Consider the following 22,052-nt stretch of genomic DNA (forward strand, 5'->3'; position numbering starts at 1 on the left):
CTGTAGCAAAGCATCTGTATCTAAGAGCTGAAACACTTCCTTACTGAATCACAAATAAAAAGCCAATTATACATTTTACCCCAATTCATATAATCTTAAAGTAAAAGATATTTTAGCGTAAACCCAGACAAATTATTCATACTGAAACAGTTTTAGCATGACCTGTCCACAAACATATCTGCAGTATTAGGGACATGCTGATTTATGGTATTTTTAATGCATGATAATGATAATCACAGAAGTCCTAAACCCAGTTTATTTCCACCAAGAGAGCTTACCCATTACAGTGTGCTGAGCTGGGTTGTTCACAATGAAAAAGCAGAAGAACCAAACAATTATTCTCATTTCCTCTGGAATAATGCACAATACAACAGTTAAGTGTGTTTCTGTGCTTCGTTCCCACACAAACCATTCTTTTCTATGCTCCCCCACTACATAACCAGCACACCTGGACAACTATCAGTTTATGTGTGAAGCTTACCTACCAATCAGTAAAATAACTATCAGTTTAAAGACATCTTTTCATATGAAGTACAGAAATAAAATTTCACCTAAAGAAGGTTTTAACCATCATCTGTCCTGGTTTCGCCCCATGTTATATCCACACTTCCCTGCATTACTGATCAGAATTTCTTCCCACAACCCCAGTACCCCACTGCAGAGCATCATAAAGCTGTACATACACTTTGGGCCTTCACAGTTCACTGGCCTCTTTAGACACCACTAGAAATCAAGCAGAACCATCCAATACTTCAACACAAATAAAGCTCACAAACACCCTGCCTCCTCCTTGGACTGCTTTCACCCATACCATTTAAGAGCAGCCATTGGGTTCAAGAATTCCTAGGACACCAAACTGGCAGTAGCTGCTTAAAAATCTACCTTCAGGTGATCAGGCAACCACATGTTTTGTCCTCACAAATATAGATAAGTGGACAAGGTGACTAAAGGAGAATATTAACACTCCCACACATCTTTTAGCTCAGCAAGAAGGCAGCTCAGCAGCACACCAAGCTGACATCACCTTGATGCCGTAAATTTACTTTCAGATTACTGTCTGAAAATAAAGCAATGTCGAGGTACTAGCAAACATTTTCTACATGTTGTTTAATCTAGAAATTATTAACTGCATGTATTTTGCACATGTATATCCTCAAAAACTCATATCTCCGTAGCTATCATGCTACCCCAACAATTTTTAGTATGGGGAGTATTTGTTGAACTGCATACTGCTTTCTTTTTGTTAAATTAAGGGAAAAAAAAAACAACTTGTGATCTGAAAATCTTAATCTTATGCAAAAATATACTTGCACAGTACACTTAATGTGAACTTCAGAGTCACATGCTGGCTCAAAACCAGTATTTACCTGTCACTACTTCTCCTTGAGAAAAGTACCCACATTCCATATTAGATCAAATTGCTGATATCTGGCTTGCACAAGCATTTTTCTGAAGGCCAGAATACAACGTCGATAATATGCATAAGCATGTAGTACAACTACAAGATTAGAATATGAAGTGAAAGCAGGTGGAATTGCAGCAAGGCAGAGATCAGAAACAGACACAAATTCAACACAGATATTAAAAAGATACCTCTGCTGACACTTGGTTTTAAAATGTTTGAAGGAAACATACCCATTAAGAAAAGTGTCCAAGTGTTGATGTGTGTGACTAAAGGACAGATCACCAAGTATCTTAATAAAAAACAAACCCCCCCCCCAAAACCCAACAAAATGGTGTATTGACTTCTTAAATTCACATATTAAGTTACAAATTTTCTTGCGTTTCCTGTGAACAAGTCAAATCTCTAGTCATCTTCAGGCCCTCCTCTGATTGAGATTGACCTGAGGATAGTGCAGGCTTGAAAAACCTATAGCTCTTTCTTTATCCAAGAGTGTATCTCACGAACAAATAATTTCTGATCATTCTGTATGAAGTCCAGGACTTTTTTCCCTTCACCACACACTGTGTTACTTTAGAATAGACAAAAAGGGAAGCAAGCTCCATAGTCTAAATGGCTTTCATAGTCTCAGAAGGAAGGAAGGTGATAGGGAGATCAGGCAGAGAGAAGCAACCCCTACCTACAACCAACAGATTGTATGACAGTCATAAGACTAACTAATGATGAAAGTTAACATTTTGTTTCTACAAACAGCTAGGAGGAACTGAACAATGCTTATGCTGTGCACTGACATAAAAGACAAGTTTGTTTATCATGGCAGAAAGTAAGAAGAAGCAGGGTTTTTCTCTAGTCTTCCTGCCACTACCATTTGTATTGCTCAGGTTCTGCTTTGTGCTGGGGATACTAACAATATTTTACTCACAGAAACTACTGTCTCTTAGAAAAGACTTGCAAAGAATCATTTTGCTACCTCATGGGTTCAAGGCTCTAAAAATGTGTTACTTAAAGCAAAACAGAAGTGAAGGATGACTTGCAGGAAAGCAAGTGGCTTTGCTCAAGTTCGATGTGCTTTAGAGAACAAAAGAGAACAATATGTGGCATCATTCTGCAACAGCACCAGCAAGCAGGAATCTTTGCCAGGGACTCAAGAACATCCTACCTGTGTTCACTCAAACGTTTTATGTGCATTAATGCCTAACAGAAGCTCTTGGTATCTTCTGAGTGGAGCTCCAGAGGATACCCAAATACTCCCAAATTCCCACACTCCATCAGGGACTGTCCATTAAGAACAGACCAGCTGTCATCTCTGCGCTTTAAGGCAGGAAATAAGTCTGACAGTACAGATGAAAGCCAGGCTTTCAAGCACGGCAAATATTTGGGTCTGGAAATTTATTTTAGCACCAGAAGACCTACTACTGCTTCTAAAGACATACCACTACAAAACCCATGGAAAAGGTACAGAACTGGGAAGGAGCAGTCAGCCTCAGGTTTACTAGGATTGTTACGGGGACACACCACATCCACCTGCAATGCTGTTGGCCTGTAAGTCCAAGCTAATTGTACAATAAACACCAAGTCCACGTTTTCTGCCTTATTTTAGGTATACAAAAACTCTGTAGGCTCATAAACCTCAAGAAGCTAAACAGTCCTTGAAAGACACTGCAACTAGACTGGAAGAGTTACTAAACCCCATTTGGTCAGAAAAATGGTCTCTGCCTTGGAACCAGTCAAACAGCTTTGATGTTCCAAAAGGCATTTCATCAAAAAGGTGTATGGCACAGAGTAATTACCTATGTTCTCAAAAGCAGTAAGATGGATGACCAGCTGCATACCTGTCCTCCTCTTGGACTAACTCCCAAGCACTCTGGCATTTTCCACTGTTGCTTACATGAATTAGAAGACAAAGGCAAACTGCATTAAGGTTTCTGCCAGTTGGGTAGCACTTTGGGTTTTAAGGACCATAGCCTAGAATTCAGTTACAACAGTTACCATTCACAACATGCTACAGATACCCTGTTAGGAAACATAACAACTCTAACTGCAGAGCTGCTCTGTGCTGTGAAATATGTCAGCAAGGCTCTGCCAGGCTACAATGATGTTAGATATTCTGCATGTCCTTGAAATCCAAAATGTTCATGCCACCAAGTCTGAATGGCCTCTCACATATGTTCCCCTGACGAGAAAGTCAAGATGACTCAATTTCTACTTTCTGGGGTTTTTTTTTGTTTGTTTTGTTTCCCCCTCCCCCTTTTTTTGTTGGTTTTGGTTCATTTAAAAAAAAAAGTCAAAATAGTGTGTTCTCTGCTCTGTATCATTACCTTCTTCCCTTATAACACAGGACACATGAAAAAACAAAGGCAAATAAGGGCAGCTTCTCTTCCATGATGTGATGGGATCAGAACTTCAATTTACCTTCTCCAAGTTGCCTGTTACCTCTGAAGCCTCATTCAGGAAAACTTTGTCTTTCCTCGAGGTAAGAACAATTAGAGTAACAAGCAGCTGCTGACTCAATTGCCCCATTACAGCTGCTCCCATTTCCACAAGACTATGCTGTTTCAAGTGCTCCTTTGCCTAGCAGAGCCTTTACTGACATCATGCAGGTATCGTGTAATTTATTTCAGATACAGTAGATCAAGAGAGAGCAAAAATAAAGCTCCCAGTGAAGAGCACCGCATGATTGCATTTCCCCTCTGTGGCAAAATGTAGCAACTTCAAGAGCAGAATGACATCAGAAACTATCCTTAACACAATGGATCAGGAGGGTGAAAAAAGAGGGGCAGTGAGAGGAGAGGGAGACACTAAAAAACTAGCAATTCTACAGCTGTACTTGTTATACAAACAGATACAAAGAGCAAGATGGAACCTGCAAAAGACGAAAAGGGCAACAGAGAACAAAAGGTGCAAAGGATCACAGGAAACAGGAGGTGCGAAGGAAAGACTGCAAAGTAAATTTCTCCCAGACATCTCTTCAAAGAGCATGGCAAATTCAGGAATAGATTCCATAGCAATTGTGCAATGTAACAAGAAAGAGCCAACTGTTGTCCAGGGATATTTATGATGCTTTATACAGGGAGGCTATTATCCCCTGGAATGGACTACAGAAGAATCATTTTGCTACTTCACAGGTCCAGGGCTCTAAAAATCTGTGTTACACTTAGGAGAGTAAAAGTGAAGTATGCAGAAGTGATGAAAGGAGAACAGGCTGGTTTTATAGCCTGCAGGGGAAACAACTCATATTATTCCTATGACAAACAACTGAGAAAGTAATTGAGAACCTAGCAGAAACCAATGTTGTTACCTCAACATTATTGATTTTAGACAGACATCTTAATCTAACACATGACAAAACTTTCGTCACTGCAGTAAGATATAGCTTTCAAGGAAAAAATTACATTTATAAAGACAGTTTATAGTTCAGTTAGACATTCGCATGAAGTCATGCCCAGGCTATAAAGAAATGGAAAGAAAGGGACTTCTGAAACACAAAATAATTAGAAAGTTCAATTAAAGAGTGAAAACATGAGTCAAGAATAGTAAAACAGAAGGATATTCAGATCTTCAAAGCATGTAAAGGAAACAGTAAATAACTGTAAGAAAAAGGCTTCCTTAGGATTTTATCAAAAGGATGACTGGCACTTCAAAATTCACCATTGACCTCTTACAGGTTTTGCCTTGCCTAGCCTAGCCTGGCCTGGCCCAGCCTTGCCCAGCACAGCCTAGCCCAGCCTAGACTGGGTTAGCACAGCATAGCCTATCCTAGCCTGTGTTAGCCTAGGTTAGCCTAGCCTGGATTAGCCTGAGTTAGTATAGCCTAGCCCATCCTATCCTGGCCTAGCATAGCCTAGCCTTGGTTAGCCTAGCCTAGGGTAGCCAGGGTTATCCTAGCCTGGGTTAGCCTAGCCTAACCTTGTTTAGCCTGAGTGAGCCTAGCCTAGCCCAGCCTAGCTTAAACTCACCTAGCCTTGGTTAACCTGGGTTAGCCTAGCCTAGCCTGGGTTACCATATCCTAGCCTAGTCTGGGTTAGCCTAGCTTTGTTTAGCCTGGGTTAGCCTGGCCTGGTTTAGCCTAACCTAATCTAGACTGGATTAGCCTAGCATAGCCTGGTTAGTTTACTGTGGCCAGGTACCTAGCCTAGCCAAGCCTGGGTTAACCTGGAGAACCTGGGTTAACCTGGTTAACCCCTAGCCTGGGGATAGGCATCAGCCTACAGCCAGGGTGAGATTATCCCGGGGTCAGATAGCTCAGATTAGCCCAGGTCAGATTAGCTCAAATCAGCCCAGGTCAGATTAGCTCAAATCAGCCCAGGTCAGATTAGCTCAGATTATCCCGGGTCAGTTTATCTTGGGTCAGATTTTTTTTCTAGCTCAGATTAGCCCGGGTCAGTTTATCCCGGGTCACATTAGCTCAGATTAGCCCGGGTCAATTTATCCTGGGTCAGATTAGCTCATATTAGCCCAGGTCAGTTTATCCTGGGTCAGTTTATCCCATGTCAGATTAGCTCAGATTAGCCTGGGTCAGTTTATCCCGTCAGATAACCGGGTGAGGTTAGTCCACTAGGATTGCACCGGGTCAGATTATCCCAGGTGAGGTTAGCCCACTGGGATTGCACTGGGTCAGATTAGCTCGGGTTAGATTAGCCTACCCTCCTTAACTTAGTTACCTCGAGGTAACCTTGGTTAACCTGGATTAGCCTATCCTCAGTGAGCCTCAGTTAGCACGACCTAACCTAGCCTAGCCTTGTTTAGCATGGGTTATCCTAGCTGGAGTAGCTTAGCATACTAGCCTGGATTAGCCTGGCCTAGCATAGCCTAGCCTTGGTTAGCCTAGCCTAGGGTAGCCAGGGTTATCCTAGCCTGGGTTAGCCTAGCCTAACCTTGTTTAGCCTGAGTTAACCTAGCCCAGCCTAGCTTAATTTAGCCTGGATCAGCCTAGCCTGATGTAGCCTAGCCTGTTAGCATAGCCTAACCTAACCTAGCCTAGCCTAGCTTACCCTGTATTAGTCAAGCCAAGCTGAGCCTTGCCTAATCAGGCTCTCTCTAGCAGAGATATTTTACCCAGTAAATTCAATAGAGGTCTTCATATTAGGAAACCACAGCTGACTTATTTTCCCACCCCTGCTCTTCCCAACTAACAGTCTCAGTACTTTATTTGAAATCCAAAAGTGAATGGCCTGGCATGGCTTTCACATGCTTGTGACTAATTTTTAGTTGTGTAATGACAATCCTACCTAAAGCTGCCTAGGAACCATGTCTACCATGCTGATCATTCATCATTCTTTAATATGCTTGATGAAGAACATCCCAATCCTGCACCTCTCCTGCTGCCATGCTGTTCCTTTAGTTTTGCTTTTTGCACTGGCAACTCAAGGACAGCTGCTCTTCAGCTTAATGGAAGGAGAAAACCACTGGGCTTCCAAAACTAGCCTCCATTTTTTGGCATCCGTTCTCACATCTGGTGTAAAACAAATCCAGTCTGCTGGCCTCTGACACCGATTTCTTCAGATGTCAGAACAGGCAAAAGTTAATGGTATGGGAGAGACTCGTTAGTGAGGTGGCACAGCTGTGGCTGATTTGTTCACTGCTTTTCATTTTATTTTGCATATCAGAGTGATAAGGAGCAAAATTTGTCATGTTTTGTTTATGCACTTTGCAGTTTAAGGCTCAAGTGCAACAATAGCTTGAAAATTACAGTAGGCTGTGTATGTAAAGCAGAATGCTCCACTCAGGTTGTACCCATTTCCATCACATGGGGACCTTTGCAGGGGCAAAATAGTACAAAGCTTTATTCCTCAGTAGCAAGCACCCATTGCATCACTGTGTGTGTAATTGCTGGGCCACAGCCTGGAAGGACATAACTCAGAACAGTCTGCCACCTGTTTTGAGAAATTCAATGTGCTTCCAAACCACATCCTTCAGTGGCAAACGCTCTTTGTCAGGCGAACTGCTTCTATCATTTTATCTGTCAAGCTGAGCCACTGAACAGGCTATTTCACTGCGTCTCCCACAGTTAAGCTCAGTTTGAGTTTTACAGTCCTTGATACTTGTGGGATATTTTCATAGAAGCCATTAACTTACTTTGCACTAGGAATTATGCTGCTTGGCAGGGGCTATCTCTCCTCACAGTACCTGCATGTCCAAAGCTGAACCTAGTCTTGTAATGAGATGGCAAAAAGTAGTCATATATATTCAAATTGTTGGCCTGTAAGCCACTAAGGCCTGAAAATATTTACCGATATGTCAAAATGCTTCTAGCTGAAAACTGTTTCTAAACCATTTGCTGTTTGCAAGTTTAATGGCTTAAGGCTTATGGGCTCATGAATCACCAGCTTTCTTAGCAGCAGCATTTGAAATGTTGATACCTTAGCCTTGAAATAGATGTGAAGGTACCACAGCCTTTACAACCTGTTATCGAAAGACATATTTTAAAAGCTCCAACAGAAGACTGAATGTGATAGAAGTAGCTGAGCAGGATGGAAGCAACGGAACCAGGGTACCTGAAGTCATTGTTCATGTCTGCGTTCCATTTTAGTGATTACCCTTCAGCTGGACAACGAATCATATTAAAGGAAGCTTTGATACTTATAGTTTGTCTATAAATCCAGATGACTTTAGAAGCAATGATGAGTATTTGGGAAACTATTTCTCTTATTTCAAACTACTGAATTCAACTACCAGAAGAAAATTTCAGAGACAAATTTCATTTATCACAAATTTAAAAAAAAAAAAAAAAGATTATACCATTCTTCCAATCCCAGGATTTTCAGTTGAGAAGATGTATGAACATTCACGGCAAAAAATTGCTACAACAGATACATGTGGAATAAGTATCTCTAAGGTCAAAGTGGTTATCCCAGTAAATGGCAAACACTGCATTACAGAACTGTAAAATGAAATGTTAAGTGTACACTATAGTAGAGAGATAACACAGATTGAACAGACAAATACAACAGCAAAACCAACTGGAAGAAAAAAGGAATCTCAATTGTGAATAAAAAAATAATAATTCTACATGGAGTTTAAAATACTTTAAAATACTCTAACATCAATTGATTTCTCCAGAAAGAAAAAGCTAGAAATAAAGCTGACTGAGTCAACTACTGGTCTGCTTTCAGACTTCAGTTTTGTTCCCATATCCAGAATCTTGTTAATCAAAGAAACAATTGGTCCTATTTGGAAATGAAACCATTCCCAATAGGTCTTTCAGAATTTTATGCTCTATGTTTTCAATAGGAAATTCCCATTTTATTTGATTATATCCTCCAAAACATGATTGCAAGCTTCTGACTGGATCCCATCGAAAAATGTTTCCCTCAGCTGCCTATCCTCCTCCCTCCCCGTCTTCTGACTTTTTGCCAAGAGTCTTAATAACATCACTATTGTTTGAAAATGCTCATAAGGAAACAATCTGTCCTAAAAGCTTTGACCTAGGTCAGAAAATTCCTTCTTTCATAATGGAACATCCTGAAAATAAACTCTAGATGCCCATTTCTTTATTTTTTTAAAGCACATTCTACACTGGGGAAGTTTCCAGCATCCACAAAGGGATCCAAACTATTTTCTAATATTTTCCGTATTCTACAATATTACTCAATGATCTTTTAAAATCATATGATAACTCAGAAGTTCACCTTGAGACAATTATTTTGGGCCAGAGTTCAGTGAAAGAATCCAAGCAGCACTTGGATCACTGAAAGAGTTCACTGAACAAATCCAAGCATCATGCTTTGAAGAAGATATATGGGCTGTATATATGCATTAGTCATACAAAAAGCAGAGCATATAAATGATTCTGTGGAAAGAGCAGGAAAGAAGGGAGAAGAGGATAATTAAAGAGGAAAGACCACTTATAAGTCATTTTAGGAAAGATACAGACAAATCCATTTTTTCAAAAGAGGCCAAGTGATAAGTAACACTGATTAATCTACGTTTATCAATTATTTCCTTCTTTCTTCCACTGACAAACATCAAAAAGCATAAAAGTTTGAGAATGCTACATGGCACTGCAAGAACCTCTTCTTTAAATTCCAACATACAGCTTTGAGCACCAGCCCTACAGGGAGTTAAAAGGTTTACTTTTCTGCTATACATCTTCCGAAAAGAAATTAAGGTGTGACAAAAGGAATTGAAGCCTGTTACATCTCTTACTTGTATCCTTAAAAATAAAAAATCCCTTCCTGAACACACCTGGCAAGAATCACCTCCAGCTTGCTCTGTTTATGCTACCAACACCTAAAAATTAGTTTTCCTGCAAACCGAAGTTTGCTCAGGTTTAATCAGCACATCCTATTTGAAAGCATGAGGAATGCTTTGTGTGTGTACAATCAACTAAGAAGGAAAAACTTGCATGAGAAAGATTTCTTTTGAATCCTCTCCTCTTCAAAAACTGTATCTACGTGTACAGCATTTTTTACATATTCCCCCCCAAGGATCATTTACATTAATTAAATATCTGCTTACGAAAATCTGAAATATGTATTTAATGCCCATCAACACAGTTTACTAGGGCAAGCTGCTGCATACCTCTGGCAGAGATTCCCCATGAGATTTGTATGAACTGGCTATGCTCTTTTTAAACATTTAAGAGCACCCACATCAAACAGGCCACACAACTTTTCCCAGCTTCCTTTACAAATGAACTACAGATACTAATACAGCCCACAAAAGAAGACCTTATAACTCAAACGTACAAGACAAGGCAAGTGCTGACCCTCCAAACACCCACCTTTCTGTCTCAAGAGCTCTCCAGTGCATGGGCAATTCTAGGATATCAGATTACCCCTTCAGCAATGCTTCTCATGTCAGAAGAGTTTTTGTTTGCTTATTTTAAGAAACACAGGTAAGAAAACCAATTAGACAAGCACACATCTCTTTGCCTGAGTTTCTTCACAGCGTTTTAGTATTTCAGCCAAAATCCATTTGGGTTTCTCTGAGGTGAAGCATCTCTTCCCAAAAAGAATCTGTACTTGCTCTTACACACAGAATTCGTACAGAAGAGACGGCTTCCTATGTGTAGCTTACAATTTTATCATCACATCAGCATTACTGATTATGCAAGCCTTTCAGCAAGGAGAGACACTTAAAGCTAGGATTTGCCCACTTCCTGTAAAATTCTCACTATAGCACTGTCATTATACTCTTCATCCAACCCCAGCAATCAATTTTCCTCATTCCCAGTGGGGATGTGAAATAAGCCTTTTGAATGGAAGAGCAGGAGGACAATCCTATAGGCAATATTTATTAATGGTCAATCTCAGAATCACAGAACTAGGCAAATCCCTCTGAAATCCCAAAACAGATCCTCTCAAACCCACCTCCTCTGATTAGATTCATCAGCTTTGGTTGACAGAAGTTATGGTGCAGATGAAAGATTTCCGGAAAGGTGCTAGATGCCGTATCATGTGACAGTCTTACAGTTAGAATTAAGGATAGAGTCAACAAATCACTAAGTAAATAAAAACTGAAAAATACTTTTAGGTATGTCAGTCATAGAATCCTAGAACAGTGAGGGCTGGAAAGGAACTTAAGATCACCTAGCTCCAGCCCCCCTGCCATGGTCAGGGACACCTCACACTAAACCATGTCACTCAAGGCTTCATCCAACCTGGCCTTGAACACTGCCAGGGATGGAACATTCACAACTTCCCTGGGTAACCCATTCCAGTGCCTCAGCACCCTTACACTAAAGAATTTATTCCTTAGATCCAATCTAAACTTCCCCTGTTTAAGTTTTAACCCGTTACCCCTTGTCCTGTCACTACAGTCCCTAATGAAGAATCCTTCACCAGCAACCCTGTAGGCCCCCTTCAGATACTGGAAGGCTGCTATGAGGTCTCCATGCAGCCTTCTCTTCTCCAGGCTGAACAGCCCCAACTTTCTCAGCCTGTCTTCATACAGGAGGTGCTCCAGTCCCCTGATCATCCTTGTGGCCCTCCTCTGGACTTGTTCCAACAGTTCCATGTCCTTTCTATGCTGAGGACACCAGAACTGCACACAATACTCCAAGTGGGGTCACACAAGAACAGAGCAGAGGGGCAGAATCACCTCCTTTGACCTGCTGGTCACGCTCATTTTGATGCAGCCCAAGATACAGTTGGCCTTCTGGGCTGCAAGCACACACTGAAGCAGGCTCATGTTCATTTTCTCATCAACCAACACTCCAAGACCTTCTCCACAGGGCTGCTCTGAATTTCTTCTTTGCCCAACCTGTAGCTGTGCCTGGGATTGCACCAACCCCGGTGTAGGATCTTGCACTTGTCATGGTTAAACTTCATGAGGTTGGCATCAGCCCACCTCACAAGCGTGTCAAGGTCCCTCTGGATGGCATTCCTTCCCTCCAGCTTATCAACCGAACCACACAGCTTGGTGTCATCAGCAAACTTGCTAAGGGCACAGTCATTCCCACTGTCCATGTCACCAACAAAAATGTTGAACAAGACCCATCCCAACACCAATCCCTGAGGGACACCACTCACTACTGGCCTCCAGATGGACATTGAGCCATTGACCACAACTCTGTGTGTGGCCATCCAGCCAGTTCTTTATCTACTGAGTGGTCCATCTATCAAACTGATGTCTCTCAAATTTAGAGACAAAGTTGGCCATTAGCCATTTAGAGACAGTCGAGCCATTACAGAATAGATTCACTTGACTGCAGAAGAATTCACTAATGACAGGATTTGCAGACAAGCACATAGAGAGGACAATGCTGTCATATGTAAACTTCTTCAGAAGACAAGTCCATTCAAATAATGTTGGTTAATATAGAGAGCAGCTACTGCTCAGTCAGGGTTCTGGGTTTCTGATGAATACCAAGTTAAAGTTTGCTTAGTGGCCTACAGTGAGAATCAGCAGTTCCTGACTCAGCTTATTAATGCAGAGCTCAGGAGGGAGTGTTAGCTCATTACTTTGTAACCTGGACAACTACTGCTAGAGCTAGGCTGCATCCTGGAGGTACTCTGGAAGAAAAGCATATTTTCTGTGTCTCTTTTTTATTGTTGTTGTCTTTTCCCTCCTCAAAATAAAACAGTAGGGTTATGACACATTCAGGTACCATCAACTCAAGCAGCATTTCTAGTAAAACATGTAGTGCTATCTATTTGAAATCAGCTGTTCAAAGTAATCAAATACAATATAAAAAGATACTTTTTCCAGTAATCTCAGCCTGAGGCTTTTGGAGATTTTGTAGAAAATTAGCAACTGACACTATCTCTTCCTCCCTGTTGAGAACATGATATAAGCCAGCCGGCCTCAAACTGTCAGTATTTCAATGAAAGCAGGTTTTCCCCAGTGTGATGAAGGTATACTTTTTCCCACATTGTATCGAGAACTATAACCTCACTGTCCTTTAAGAGTTTGCCCTTCTCTTTTTAGGGTATAAAATCTTCAATGACAGAAAGAAAAATATTAACATCTATAACACTCCTAAATTCTCATGAGCCTTTGGCTTGCACGTTAAATTTCAAGGTTACTGAAGCGTCTTTGAAACAAGTGGTTTTCGTGCTGAGCTTTAACAATAATAAATACAGATTATGCAAGCGGAATCAAAACTTTCAGGCAAGCTCTTATGAAAAATGAAAATGGCTCAATTTCTCAACGAAAAACTGAAAATTTATATTCCAGAATGGACAGAAGAGTCCATTGAAGATTCTCTTAATACGTGTCTATCTGAAAGTCATTTGCATTGCATATTCCCTGTGTCCAAAGTGTCTAATTGTAAAAATTGGCCACAACCATCTTTAAAATCATTCAATACTGAAAATACTTTACTTGAACAATGGTATTTATAAGTATTTTAGTTTTTCGCTGTATAGTCAACAACTTTTTGAATACTACATGAAAATAGTTGTAATAGGATTACTGCTAGGCATTGAAAACTTGGAAAGCAAAAACTCAATTCAACAGGTTAAAAGTAAACCTAGTGGAGTCAGAAAGTGTTGGCTTTAAATAGATAATTTGGGCCACACACAGAAAAGTAAGAACAGATTTGCTCTGTTCTGTTGTTCAAAGGAAAGACTCATAGATTGATAGAAAGACAGTAGTAGGAAGGAAGTTGTAGCTCAATGAAAGCAAACTCCAAATAAGCAATACAGGAAAGTGATTTCCTTCACACTGGAGTTAACCTCTTTTAGAGCAAGAGTGACTTTCTTTCGTTTAGTGTAAATTTCAAAGTGACAAACTCAATTAAAGTTACCTGTATTCCAGAATAAAAGTCTCTGCACAAAACTTACAGCTATATCTGGTCAAATTCATGCTTAGTCTTGCTCCACCATGACTTTTCTGAACAAGCAGTCCTAAAATGTGGACCCATCATGATCACGATCAGTGTGTAATGCTTTCTTTTATGAAATATACAGAAAGATTGAACCAAAACATTTGCTGACAAGTTTAAATCTAATCATTTGTATCTACTAATATGTATAATTTAATAAAAGCCAATTATTAAATAAAAGCTTCTTTATCATTAACAGCTTCCCAAGAAGTTCTGAGGTCAGTCAGTAACCCCACCTATTTCCAGAAAAGCATAACAAGAAGTGGTCATATAGATTCTCCTCCCTTTCAGTGCAAGTAAAATATGGAGAACAGAAGCAGCAGTAGATGAAAGCTTAACTCTCTTTAGGGGTAAATCAAAAGATATTCAACATGCCATAGGTTAACTTTTTATAATTATTTGGAAATAATTTTAAAATACTAAGTCTGGTTTTTTCTTAAATGAGTATTTTGAAAAAGTAGAAGTTGGTTTCAGAGAGCTATGTTATTCATAGCCATTTCATAGGAAGGATTAAGACTCAAGCATTTTGCTTCCTCATTTCTTAAGCATGGTTCTAAATGAACAACAAGACTCAATGTTGATGATTTCCTAATATGCATTCATTATAAATATGTTTAGGCAATTAGCACAGTTTTTCACAGACCACAGTTGCAGGGCTGGCAAGCTGAAGATCCAACGTGGCTCACTGGCAAAAATACCATTTCACACATTGTCAGTTTGCTGGTACTGGAAGAGCAATCAAACCAGGTTCTTCTCTGCACACATGACAACAGCCTGTGTAAAGCCAATCGACTGATACTACTCAGTGAAGTTTCCCACATGCAGAGAAACAGAAATCCAGTTCACTCTTTCAATTGGCATCAGCCCTACATCTCTAACAAGTAATAAGCAAGCATTCCCATTTCAGTCATTAAAAAAAAACAAAAACAAAACAGACACCTAACAACCTGAAGATTAAGTATCTCACTGACAGAACTACAAATACATACTTCAAATACCCACAAAACATGGCATTACATCTGATGACTGCTCAACTCCAGCAGAGTGATACTTTGTATTTTCCTAGCAAAGAATATAAATCCCTAATAGCTTTCTTTGGCAAACACTGTATCACCCTGCAGTACTAACTTTGGTTAAAGAGAAGTGAAATACAACCTGTAACTTTCAAGTACCTCTTTTCTTTCAGGTACCCATTCCATAGCTGAGATAAAACCAAGTATCACGCTGTAACAGCACAGAACTGCTAATTGGTAACAGTAACTGGGAAGACGAGTTCAGCCCCCGACGAAAGTTCAAAAAGAGAGTTCTCTCTACCAAGATGACAAACATCTGACTCAAAATAGGCAGGTGTTATAGTAAGAGTTTGTAAACACTAAAAACTTAACAGTTGTCTTATTGCATAACTTCTTAAACATCACACACAGCACCATCAAAACCCTGCACTAAACATTTGTTGCCTGGGAAAGCCTTCTCCCTCATTAGGGCAGTGATTTAGAGAGCAGAATATATCTTGTTCTTTCTTTGGAGTTCTTACTGTTCATACTGCAAACAGCAAGCGCTGAAGCAAATGCCTCAGATGATCGTCTTATCTATTAACCCAAAGTGCAGTAGGCATATCTTAAAATTTTGCTGAATGAAGGTGCTGAAAAGATCAGAGATTATCCGTTCCTGCTACTTATTAGTACATTATTAGTAGTAAAATCACCTGAAGATATACGGACTCCTCAGAACAGAAACAGTGATTTCCACTTCATGGGTAATGAGACTAAAAGCATTTTAAATAAAAGTCTAAAGCTACAGTCTAACTATACAAAGTGATGTAAAAGTAAAGAAGAATCAGTAAAAAAGCCCGTCTCTTCATCAAGTTTTCAGTCAACAAACCCAAACGCCTTTAGAAACATCAGGTACTTATAAAACTTTGTACAAAGCACTCACCCTACATGAAGTTTAAAAAAGAAAACTCACAAGTACAAAATGCAGATTGTTAACGCAGACTTTTAATGCACACTGAGCTGATCGTTCGCAATGTCAGCAGAACTTCCATTCCGAAGACAGAATTATTAGAATAGGTTTTGTTGCCTGAGCACTCACGTGGATCACAGAAATAGTAAAAAAAAAAAGGGGGGGGGGGGGGGGGGGGGAGGGGGGGGCGGGAAGGGGGAACAAAGAAAAAAAGGCACAAATTTCACATTTTCCCAAACTCAGCCACCTCCCCTCCAAAAAGAAAACAGGTCTACCACATTGCCACATCCCTATACCCCGGGGCTGGGAAACACTGGCTGAAGGGCAAGAAGGTGAGCATTACCTGCCAGCGGCCGTAGCTGAGCAGCAGGAGCGCCAGGGGTATGGCGGTGCCCGACATGGCGTGAGTGGAGGGCATGCTGTACTCCGAGTTGTAGAACACTTCCAGCTTCACCACAGGCGGGGAGGCAGGCCGCGGCCAGCGGATGACATCCTTGGTGCACTGCCCAAGGTACATCACCCACACCCAGATGATGATAAGCCTCCGGCCCAGCCAGGCGTCCAAGTTCCAAATGCAGAAGGGGAAGAAGAGGATGTAGAAGAGCTCGTTGCCGAGCTCCGTGCCCAGGCTGAAGAGATAGTAGAGGAAGCGGCTGCGGGTGGAGAACTCCTGGCTGCCGTCCTCCTCCGTGAGGGAGTTGCGCCGCGGCCTCCTCCTCCACCGCTGCGGGGGACCCGCCCCACCGAGCACGGTCCCGTTCCCGGCGGGATGCCCCTGCCCTCCCGCCCGCTCCACGGTCGGCGAGCTGCCGTTAGCCACCGGCCCCCGGGCTCCGGCTCGCTGCTCCGCATCGGCCCAGCCCGTAGGCCCCTCCACCCCGCAAAGCCGCTGGAAAGCGGCCACTTTCTGTGGGTCTTGCAGGTGGGCGGCCAGTCGGGACAGGCGCCTGTAGAGAGCCATGACTGGAGAACGAGGCCACCCGCGAGGGGCGGGCTGAAGGCGGTTAGGCGCTGCCCGGGCAGGCGGACGGGAATCTGAGGGGGCTTCGCTTGCGGGGCGGCGGAAAGGACGGGGGATCCCGTGCGTGCGGCGGCGAAGAGAACGGGTCCCTCAGGAGAAACCCGCTCGAGGGAGAGGCGTCGCGGAACGCGGACACCGCCCGGCCCGAGCCGCCGCCGCCGCCCTCGCCTCTACCCGGCTCGCCTCGCCGCGCCGCTCCGGTCCCGGCTCGCTCACTGTCTCGCTCTCCCTCGCGCGCGCGCGCGCCCGACACCGCCCCCCGCCAACACCACTCGGCTACGCATGCGCACGCGCACAGCAGCAGCTCGCGGGCACGGGAACCCCCACAGAAAACCTCATCGCAGCGCGGATTGGCAGCTGCTCTCTCCCGATCCCGCCCCTCTGCTACGGGGCATCCAATCAGAGCTCGGCTTTGCGCGAGGCAGCAGGCGGCGTGTCTGGGCCTCGAGTGTGAGGTGAGGAAGCGGGTGCAGTGGTGGTTGCTTCACGTTGGTTGTAGCTTGTCCTTCGGTCCTCAGCCAGCCGTTTCCTTTCCTTCGCGCTTATGGTGAGCCACTGCTGTCCTCGCCTGAGCCACCGTCTGGCATCAGCACTCTGAGGCCCACGTTTGGGCTGCCCCTACCCCCTTCCTCGTCCTCTCCCACTCCCACTGCCCGCATCTACCCCAGAAGCAGGAAGCTGGTGGTATAAACATGAGCGGGAGAGCTGGTTTCAGACAGAGACTGTGAGTGGTCTTGACCCTGGCAGACAGGCCGTTTAGCTGTGGGGGTGGTGAGTTACCCCCAGGGATGCGGAGCTGACAGGCACTTTGGGGGGTTCTGCAGGGCGTTACGGGAGGAGGTTCCACACCTCCCTGTCTGGGTGTGCATGGCTTAAAGTTCAGTAGAACCAGAACATACGCAGTCAGGTAGTTTGGAAGTCCACCACTGCTGGGGTTTCCATCCTAGAAATGCCATGAGAAATGCAAGCTTCAGTCACCAGTGCTCTCTGATGCTGCCGTTTTTAAAAGGGTGAGCAATATGACCCAAATGACTGGTTAGCTTAATAACTAACATAACCAAATAGAACATCTGATATAGAACATAAATAATAAAAAGTTGAAATTAAAGAATATAAATCTACACAGTATTTTCATAACAACGGATTTAATACTGTTTTGAAGAGGTACTTAATCAGTGCTTCATGATACTAGCACTGGGTGCATGCAGTGCCAGTAAGCCACGTAAATGGAATTTGCTGCTAGATCTCAGGAAGAGGAGGAGCTTAGTTGAAAGGAACTCTGTCTGAAGACGTTCCAGGAGTAGGCTCTATGGTGTACTGTATTTTAGCAATGATCTGGAAGCAGATCTATACCTGCTGCAAGAACTGAACTCCAGGATTAATGGAGTCATAAATAATGGTGAAGGTGGGGCACTGATCAGAATGATACAAACAGCCCATTCAAACGTCACTATTTTAATCCAGCAAACAATAAAGTCTCTTCAGAACCAACTGGGGAGGCTGTAACTGGAGAATAAAAGACTTTAGCCTGGAAAGGTAATGACTTTGAGAAGGATTTAGGGGTCAGTATAAGTAAGCTATCAGATAAGGGCTGTCTTGTGTGCGGCTATGGCAGAAAAGGATTAATCAATGTATAAGCAAAGGAATAAAAAAAATCTTTATTTTACCTCTCATGTTTGGCCTCAAAAATGGCATCCATGGGATAGTGCATACAGTTCCAGTTTTCAGATTTTAAGAAGCATGCTGAAAAATAAGAGAAAGAGTGAAGCAAAATGTTCTGATGGTTAGAGAAAATGCATTACACTGGGAGGTTTTAAGAGCTGAGGCTGTTAAAATTTATCTCAAAGTGGACTGGTAGGTGACTTAATTGTAGTGTATAGGAATATTCCTAGGGGAAAATCCAGGATATTAAAGGGCTGTTTAATCTATTAAAGAGAGGCATAATGAAGTAATGGCCAGAGGCAAAAGGCAGACAAATTTAAATAGGAAATAAACCACACATTTTTACATGGTTAACCACCAAAACACATTCCCAAGAGAAGCTGTGTATTTTCCATTGTTTCATGTTTTCTGTTAAAGGTAAGATGTATTTCTGAAAATTATTTTTAGCTGAGCAGAAGTTATATTTTATCTATTGGATGAATACACTTTGAAATCTGATGGTCCATGATATACATAGTGTCAGGTTAATCTAATGGGACCATCATGGTTTAAATTTTAAATACCAGACACAGACATTTTGTTAATAACCGTAAGCATTAAAATAAATCTTTATTTTGCCTTGAAATATTTATGTGCTGTAAAAAAGCCGAGCTAAATTAAGCTTTTGGCTGCAGAATGTACTTACTAATACAGTATCTAAAGGTTTTGACCTTTTGCTTCCTAAATTTACACTTTGGGGATTATTTGGAAATATTTATCTGCATTTTCATTTAAATTTCTGAAGGAATGGTTCCTTAAAAGTAATTCATTTATTGCATTCTGATTCTCTTGGCCTTGAGGCAATTTTACTTAATTGTTGTTCACATTATAAAATATTTCTTGGAAAAATATTATCCAGAGTGCTCAGATAACAATGCACCAAATGAATCCTGATTAATTTCCTATATTCTACATTATATATATTTGTATGTTGCATATGTTTGCATCCTACAGCCTTAATCTCCCTTGAAGCATTATAATAAACAATTATCATCATCAATGGAGGGGCAGCTGTTACTGAAAGAGGGATGGATGAAATGTAAGTAAGATTTCAGATCAGCAGCTTGGCAGAGAAACATGAAAAAAACACCCTGGAAATGGTACATGATCAATTTTTCTATCTCGAGAATGGAAGGTGTGTTGTCATTTCTCTGCCTTCTCTGAGAAATATGCAACGCTAATCCTGCAAGGAATATGTGCTTCCTAATTTACATGCTTCCCTGGCTCTTGAGCAGAAAATGCAAAGACAGGAGCTGAAAAACAAGCTTCTGCCTTCTTCTGTGCCATTTTCCCAGAGTCAAGCCACAAACAATCTCCCCTTAAACACGGAACCGCTGAAATCTGTTAATTAACTTGATGGTGAATTCTGGAACGAGATCTGAATAACTGTACAGTGGAAAAAAATGCAGTGATTACAAATGATGAAGTGAGATGTCTTTCTGGTATGTACTTGGTAACTTGAAAAAGCAGCTTTTGTGTGGTTGAAACTTGTTTACTTTGACTTTGAACTGTTAGTGTGAAAATTATGTAACCTTACTAAAGAAGGAGGTTTTAGATTACCTTTGCACATTTAAGGTAAGAAGCGATTTCAGCGGGCACTCCAAGAGCAGTGTGGAGTGCACGCGATAATGGAACTTTTCCAGAAAATGTGTTTCTTTGTCCTTTCTGCAATAGCTGGCCTCAAAGGTGTTCTGAATACATTTCGGATTACCACACAAGTGCCGTCTGAGCATGACAGCCATAATGCATGCATTTTCAGGGATGCCTGGCAAACCAGCCTAATCACAGCCACGTTCCCACAGGCTGTAAGAATTTGACATGACAGCTGTGGGAATCAATGGCAAATGAGGTGTAGAATACACCAAGCTTGCAGCTGCTGCTGTGACCATCCTGCCCAAGTGACAAGAGCAGAACCAGGAGTTCATCTTTGAAGCAGAACATCTTGCTTGGCATCTATTTGGATTATCACTGTTTACTGAGTGTATTTAAGGTACTGCTTTTGCTTTGCAAAGCTTTAAACAATTGGAGACCAATTTGAGTCATCAGCAGTCAGTTGTTTTCCTCTCCTAATATAACTGAAGGAGCAGGTGGCAGGACATTCTCTAGGACTGTGGGACTTGTTTTCTGTCATCATCTGCAATAGGTTGAATCAGGTCATCTTTGTGTGCAAAAAGATATCTGTTCGATACCATTTTGTGAAGGAGAAATAAAATTACTTCCCAGCGTGATGAAGGATGGAAGGAGTATCAGTAGAGGTCTGAATGGATAGTTTCCTGTTGAAATAATTATTCTAATGCTGCTAGGATTTTGTTATATTGTTAATGATGTTAAAGTGCCCAGAGTCAGAGGAAGGCTTCATTTTAGATTGTTTTGAATATAAATGAATAAAATGTTCTAATAGTACCAGCTTTATTATTAAAAAACAAATAAATAAATAAATAAAAGATGAGTACTCAGATTTGAGAAGGTTAGGGTGTATTTATCATAACATTTAGTCTTCAGAAATGCACAGGAGAATAAGGAAACATGTTTATTTCCAAATAATATTTTTTACTATAAGCAAAAAACACAGAGTTCTTTAATTTGTGCTTGAGCATGAGCTACTGCAATAGCTTAGTGAAGGAGCACTGGGCAAGTTCCTGCTAATGTTCCATTACAGCAGCGGGAGAAAAAACATTCTGAAGGGTTTTTAGCTTGCTTATGCTGTACTTGGTCATTGCTGAGTTCCGCATAGTACTTTTTAGTAAGCAATATAAGATATTAAAATATAATTATCTCTGTACAAGTTAGTGCTCATGAAATCCAGCAAAAGCAGAATTATTTTAAGTTCTGTTGGAAAAGGTATCATTAGTAAACATGTAAATAATGAACCAATGTATCACTTCTCTTAGATAGGTCTAACAAGTATGTTAAGTCTCCATGGGTAAAAAAAGTTAAGGACTTTAAAGACTGAGGCTTGGTTCTTGTCTCTTTGGTATTCTGATTGCTATACTAAAAACTTTATTTTTACTTTACTTTATAGTTTAAAAACTATACTAAAAACCGACTGCAATGAAAGTAAGTTCAATGACTTGCTTCAATCCCCTGATTTCAGTTTAGCCTGGTTATGCATTTATTTCTGCAGGATGATGTCAAAGTTCCATATGTAAGTGGTTTATTTTTTGTTTGTTTTTATAGCACTTTGTATTATTTACTTCTGAAAAATTGCTAAACTGTTCACGCGCTATTAAATTGCTGTGGGATTTGGATATGATAGGGAAAGGTCACTGGGTATCTCAGAAATCTGATCCGGTGGCAGACCAGACAAAGTGAACATGAAAGCCCAAACAATATTAACTTAGCAATAGCACCATAAACAACAAAAGCAAAACATACAGCCTTTGTTTAAATGGTGGGTGTTTGGCTTCAGAGTTACAAGCCTGGATTTCCAGGGAATGGAATCTGGTGGCGTTGCTGTGTTGCTATTTTAGCATGGAGTTGCACAGCAGCACATATTCTCGTGTCACATGACACTTCGTTTACTGTTGCCTCATTCAGATGAGGGCTGAGTATGGCCATCATTACTGAATCTGCCCAGCTGCTTGGGTTAGGTTTTCTTTTTTTCTCTAGGTGTTTGTATTGGCACATAATCTTGGAAAGGCACGGAATTTTAGTGACTAGGTAATTTTATGCAGATGCAAGGTGTACAGTGTTGTTAT

At 41.4% G+C, this 22,052-nt stretch overlaps 1 protein-coding gene across 1 annotated transcript in view; it reads right to left on the bottom strand.

Moving 5' to 3' along the window:
• Positions 1 to 16,864, bottom strand: part of SGPP1 (sphingosine-1-phosphate phosphatase 1) — a 28,182-nt gene extending 11,318 nt beyond the window's left edge. Inside the window, exon 1 of the mRNA XM_034061933.1 lies at positions 15,976 to 16,864. Coding sequence (XP_033917824.1) covers positions 15,976 to 16,593 — 618 coding nt within the window. The 5' untranslated portion in view covers positions 16,594 to 16,864. The remainder of the gene's footprint in view (positions 1 to 15,975) is intronic.
• Between the last annotated feature and the right edge of the window lie 5,188 nt (positions 16,865 to 22,052).

Source organism: Melopsittacus undulatus, chromosome 4 (genome assembly GCF_012275295.1).
Source record: "Melopsittacus undulatus isolate bMelUnd1 chromosome 4, bMelUnd1.mat.Z, whole genome shotgun sequence".
NCBI lineage: Eukaryota > Metazoa > Chordata > Aves > Psittaciformes > Psittaculidae > Melopsittacus > Melopsittacus undulatus.